This window comes from Polypterus senegalus, chromosome 1 (genome assembly GCF_016835505.1).
Source record: "Polypterus senegalus isolate Bchr_013 chromosome 1, ASM1683550v1, whole genome shotgun sequence".
In the NCBI taxonomy this organism is placed as follows: domain Eukaryota; kingdom Metazoa; phylum Chordata; class Cladistia; order Polypteriformes; family Polypteridae; genus Polypterus; species Polypterus senegalus.
In genome coordinates this window covers 17,316,074-17,322,073 of record NC_053154.1, presented here as the reverse complement: position 1 = coordinate 17,322,073, position 6,000 = coordinate 17,316,074, and the positions used below count along the sequence as shown (strand labels likewise).

General features: G+C 35.5%; 1 protein-coding gene across 1 annotated transcript in view; it reads right to left on the bottom strand.

Moving 5' to 3' along the window:
• Positions 1-1,520: 1,520 nt before the first annotated feature.
• The window catches only part of cat (catalase), a 48,956-nt gene continuing 44,476 nt past the window's right edge, over positions 1,521-6,000 (bottom strand). Inside the window, exons 11-13 of the mRNA XM_039744329.1 lie at positions 4,304-4,411; positions 3,339-3,422; positions 1,521-1,926 (exon numbers count right to left, since the gene is read on the bottom strand). Coding sequence (XP_039600263.1) covers positions 1,867-1,926; positions 3,339-3,422; positions 4,304-4,411 — 252 coding nt within the window. The 3' untranslated portion in view covers positions 1,521-1,866. The remainder of the gene's footprint in view (positions 1,927-3,338; positions 3,423-4,303; positions 4,412-6,000) is intronic.

The following is a 6,000-nucleotide window of genomic DNA, read 5'->3' as shown; positions in this document are numbered from 1 at the left end:
TCTTCAGTAAAATCCTACAGCAGCATAACTAAGGCACGTTGAAAACTGCCATGACAGACCAGAGCTGCCATCTTTAGGAGTAAATTGTTCCTACACCTACTCTTCATTTTATTTTTAATAATCACTACATGTAGTGCGACTCCTCCATGTGCCTGTGAGTGTAATAGTTTAGAGGTACAGTACATTCTGGGCAAATTCTGATGTTAAACAGCCATCGGATTTTAACTGTATGATTAATTTACTTTTAGTTGACTAAAACAGATATACTTTTTCTCAACTAAAACTTACAATAATTAAATGACTAAAATGTGACTTAAACTAAAATGCAATTTAGTCAGAAGATGAAAACTAAAACAGAATCAAAATATATTGTCAGAATTAACACTGGATACAGCACTGCAGGACAGTAGTGAGACCATCAATGTTATATGGGATGGAGACGGTGGCACTGACCAAAAAACCAGGACTAAAGTGTTGTACTGTGTTAGCCATTGATTGATACAGGAGAAAGTACGGTGAAATGACACCTTTTATTGGCTAACTAAAATAAGATTACAAATGCAAGCTTTCGAGGCAGCTAAGGCCCCTTCATTACGCAAAGTGCAACTAGAAAGCTTGCATTTGTAATCTATTTAGTTAGCCAATAAAAGGTGTCATTTCACCCTACTTTCACCCAAAACAACAGGAGACAGAGCTGGAGGTGGCAGAGTTAAAGATGCTAAGGTTTGCATTGGGTGTGATGAGGATGGACAGGATTAGAAATGAGGACATTAGAGGGTCAGCTCAAGTTGGACGGTTAGGAGACAAAGTCAGAGAGGTGAGATTGTGTTGGTTTGGACATGTGCAGAGGAGAGAAGCTGGGTATACTGGGAGAAGGATGCTAAGGATAGAGCTGCCAGGGAAGAGGAGGAGAGGAAGGCCTAAGAGAAGGTTTATGGATGTGGTGAGAGTGCATTTGAAGGTGATGGGTGTAACAGAACAAGATGGAGAGGACAGGAAGATATGGAAGAAGATGATCCACTGTGGCGACCCCTAACGGGAGCAGCCAAAACATTATAAACATTCATCTCTCAAAACCTGGATGTGATAGAACAATTCTGTTGCCAGATTTGGAATCATCACCCTCAAATCTTTTTGTTTTTTTCCTTTAAAAACACAGACCAGTGTTATTTATACTTATACAGACAGCATTCTTTGCAGCTCCCTCATTCTACCTGAAAGTAAATATAATCTTGTGTACTACATATAAAAACAAACTTAACTCCAAAATATTTTACTTGCATTATTTCCACTGATGTCTGATCTGACAAAACTTTCCAAAATAAAAACTGCTCAAAGTAATAACCCAACCATCCACACATCCAGTAGCTCCGGGGCATGTCATAAAATCGCCCCGAAAATGAAATATTTTCCAATAAATGTTATCCATGCTTTAAGGCAACTTAAAAGATTAGTGCATAGTGCAGAAAGACAACTTATTTTTAGTGTTTTTCATTTCTACAGATTTGACAGGCAAAAGATGTTTTAAAAAGTAATGAAACAAATCCTTTTTTTATTGTTAGGACGGAATCACTGATATATTCTGTATAAGACCATAATTTTGTTGTTAGAAAAAGATGTAGTATTTTAATCTAACACCTCACTCTAAAAGTGCTTTAGAATAATTCAAATTTGTATCTCTTCAAAGAATACTCTAAATTATTCATTTTAGACTTTAAGCCTATAGACAATTTTGTCAATTTGCTCATCCTTAGAAAAGTCAGTAGATTATACATAAAGTTAACACTTATTTTAGAATTAAGAGGTAATGTTAGATGTCTTCTTTGTGTCATTCAGCAAGTATATGAGCAAATCCAAGTGGCGGCATCACATCTTAGAAGCCTTAGCACCCAATGCTGAATTCGAAGAGTAGGTGTGAATCACATTCTAAAAAAGAGAGGAAAGAAAATTAGAACCTCCACTATTGTAATATAAATGTACATTCTGTGCTTTAATATAAAAACCAAAAAACGTATTTGTCTGTTAAAATCTAAAAGTGTATCAACTTAAGCAAGAGACTGAATGAGATGCCATTTTTTGTCAAATATACAGTGGAATCAGAAAGCGCTTAGATGGCATCACTTTTTTTTTTCCCCCCGTAGCCTTGTGCTAAAATCATTTAAACTCATTTTCTTCTCATCAAGCTGCACCTCACAATGCCAGAACCACAAAGCAAAATCAGGAGTTTAGATATTTTGGAAAATTTATGAAAAAGCTGAAATATCACTATAATTGAGGGCTGGCCTCGGTATGACAGGCTGATGTAAAAAAAATACAGGTGAGGTAAAGTCCAAATGACAGTCAGTCTGGCCACAGGAAGTTCCGCTATTAACTCCACAGTTGCACAACTTTGCTGTTGTAAACTCCCCTTTCCAAATATCAAAGTAAGGATTATCTTCAAACGCAATCTGAACTCAGAAAGTACTTTAATTCCTGTTGCTGTGGTCTGTAAACAAAATTAAATACATACACCAAGTCACAACGTTACACACAAGTACACATTTTTAATACTCTGCACGTGCAAGTTTAACAAACATTTGAACCTCTTTATATCAAATTATCTATAACAGACTCACTTTTCCGCAAGGACGCACAGCATTAATGGCTCAAGTGATATGAGAAAAGGACAAACTATTCTCACAACCTGCAGCAAGTAAACAAAGGAACCAATGAAGTACGAAGCCTGAACTTTCACCCGGAAATACGTAAGAAAAAGTGTTTCTAATATTCTGCCATTGAGGTTGCCATTTAACTGACAATCACATTGACACAAGTAGTCAGACCCTTTGCTATGAAATTTGAAATCTGGCTCAGGTGCCTCCCCATTCTGTTGATCATCAATGAGATCCCTGAAGTCCACATGTGGTCAATTGGCATGATTGACTACGATTAGGAAGGCACACGTCTGTCTGTAGTGGATTAGACGGAACAAAACACGGGAGGTACTGCACAGCCCAGTCCTTCTTGGATGTTGGCTGTGAAAGAGCAAGAGTATGGGGAGGATTGTGTCTCCCACTTTCTCACAACACAGGTGCTGCACTAAAACAGACAGACTAAGAGTACAAAAGGCTCTTCTTGCTGCAGATATCACTGTTCTGATTGAAATTTTTGCACTCGTTTCCTTCATCCTGAGCAAAGCTGAATTCAAATAACTCCTATTGCAGACATTTTCCAATGACGCATTAAAAAAATCCATTGTCATCAATGACTGTGGTTATATATAACTATAGTATAAAATTCCAGCATAAACACTAAAGCTTTTAACAAATAAACAACTGAAAATATGCTCCAAAATGTACCTTTTTATTCTCAGCATTGTACTTATCCAATAAGGACTGAATGCCATTTCCATAATCTGGGTGAACATCCATGAAGTTCTTAACCTAATAGTTGAAAGTTATATTGGTTACACTTAACAAATGAAAGGAAACTATGGTTAACTATTTAATTTTCAAAAACTAATAAATAATTTCATCCAAAAATATAACATTTGTGAAATTGTGCTATGGAAATAAATGTTGTTGTTGTATTCAAAGTTTTCTTCATTGCAATCCTAACTGAAAGTGACGACACTTTGCTTATGAAAAGTTTTTCTCAATATAACTGACAAAAAGGGTAACACTTTAAGTGTCCATAATTGCACTGTAACTACTATGTAATTACCTGTATATGTACAGTGCAAATATGAGTTATTATTCCGTACTAAATGTGTAATGCAAAGCAACGTTATACTGTAGTTAATTACTCAGTTGTCATTGTTATTCCACAGTTATTACAATGTAACAATTTATCACTGATCCAAAAACAAGTGTACTTGCATAGTTACATTGTATCTGTACTTTTAATGCTATCATTAGAGTAGATTTAAAAATCTGATTTTGCTGAATAATCTAATAAAGTGGGTAGAGATACAACAACATTTATTTATACAGCACATTTTCATACAAAAAGTAGCTCAAAGTGCTTTACATAATGAAGAATAGAAAAATAAAAGACACAGTAAGAAAATACAAAAGTCAACATTAATTAACATAGAATAAGAGTAAGGTCCAATGGCCAGGGAGGACAGAAAAAACAAAAAAAAAAAACCTCCAGACGGCTGGAGAAAAAAATAAAATCTGTAGGGATTCCAGACCATTAGACTGCCCAGTCCCCTCTGGCTGAGATGGCTTCCTCTATTGAAAAACTGTTATTTACATCAAAAAATACAAAACAAAGAAAAGGCTAGTGGTCAACCTCTGAGCTCCTTTCCATGTATACTTACTGCACGTTTTTGGATAAAAAGTTGAGCGTTCTTCAAATGTCCAGCAATGTTCTCACATAGGCGCTGTCTCTCATCTTCATTTAGTACCTTTGTATAGAACGTACGCACCTGAAATGATCAAAGCACGGAGACAGGTTGCACTCGGGAGATACTGCAACAGGTGATTTAAATTTCAACAACCACTGTGGAATTTTTAGTTAATATATAATCTTTACAAATTATTACACGTATATACTTAAATGAACTTTTAATTATTCATTGGTACAACATAAGAAAAATGACTGAAGGGAACCAAAGGGTTAACTAAATGTGACTTCTAGCCTGAGCCTCATCTCAGAGAAACCACCAGCTTGATTTTCCAAGGTTAAAATGAAGTAAATGACTAAGGAACACCTCCTTTAAAAAGCGAGGACAAGCAAGTGAGAAAGCCCAAATCCCCGTAATTATAAAGCACTGATAAGATCAATGTGAAAACCCGTAAGACACCCCTATTAATGAAGCAATGTTTATAATAATGGAAGAATCAACATGTATACAAAATTACTGGTGGTTGCAGTGGATTGGTAAAGATGATAGAATTCTGCATATTATTATATGAGGTAATGGTAGCAGAAAAGCAAATGAACTGTATTATTGATGGCTCATTCCACTGACTGAGACATGTGTGCATACAGTAGATAGATAGATACTTTATTAATCCCAAGGGGAAATTCACATAATCCAGCAGCAGTATACTGATACAAAGAAACAATATTACATTAAATAGTAATAAAAATGAAAAGAATTAAAATAAAATTAATGTTCGCATTTACTCCCCCGGGTGGAATTGAAGAGTCGCATAGTGTGGGGGAGAGCAAATAAAGAATTGTTCTGCATTCTCATCTGATCTCCATGAATGACTTGAAGTATTTTTCCACATCATCAGCTAGTTCCCTCTGACCAGCTGTGTGGCTCACAATTTCTTTTCCTCCACTTTGGACAGTTAATTAAGTTGTCAATTTAAATGAACACATAAAAACACTGAGCATTCCAACTCATTTGTAAAACATCTCTCCGGGGTTAGGTAATTGGCATACAGTAAATGGGCAACAGGATAGCAACAACTTTGTGGAAACACTTTAGGAACTGAGAATTGCTTTATTCACCAAACATACAAAATGCAAAGGAAAATTACTTCTCATATCAACACAATGCACAACATATTCATCAACTGAATACAACATAAATAACCTATTCAATATATATCACTTAACAATATCTTAGTTAACACATTAAAGATAGATACTGGTTTGGGTCCAAGTTAGGGGGCGACTCAGATTATCTGTAGTACTGGTTCTGATAAAACAACTATTTTCCCCAATCACAGTTTCTGAAATGGAAAATTGTAGTTTTTTTTTAATCTCATTTTCTATCCCTTGCACCGTGCATGCAGCATTTTAATTGAGCTGCTAATGGGCAGTAAACCTTTGTGACACCCTAACAATATCATGACATTTGTTTTATTGACAGGAGCCAACTTAGACCAAACAGAAACATTTTCAATAGCAGATCTGAAGAACTTGATCAAATATTGTCCAAGATACATTAAGCTTTCACAGCTGTCAAAAAAAGAACTTCTTTTTGATGGGCTTTTCTGATGGCAGTGAAAATAATGTCCATCCACACGAGAACATCATTGATAGTGGTTCCTAAGAATT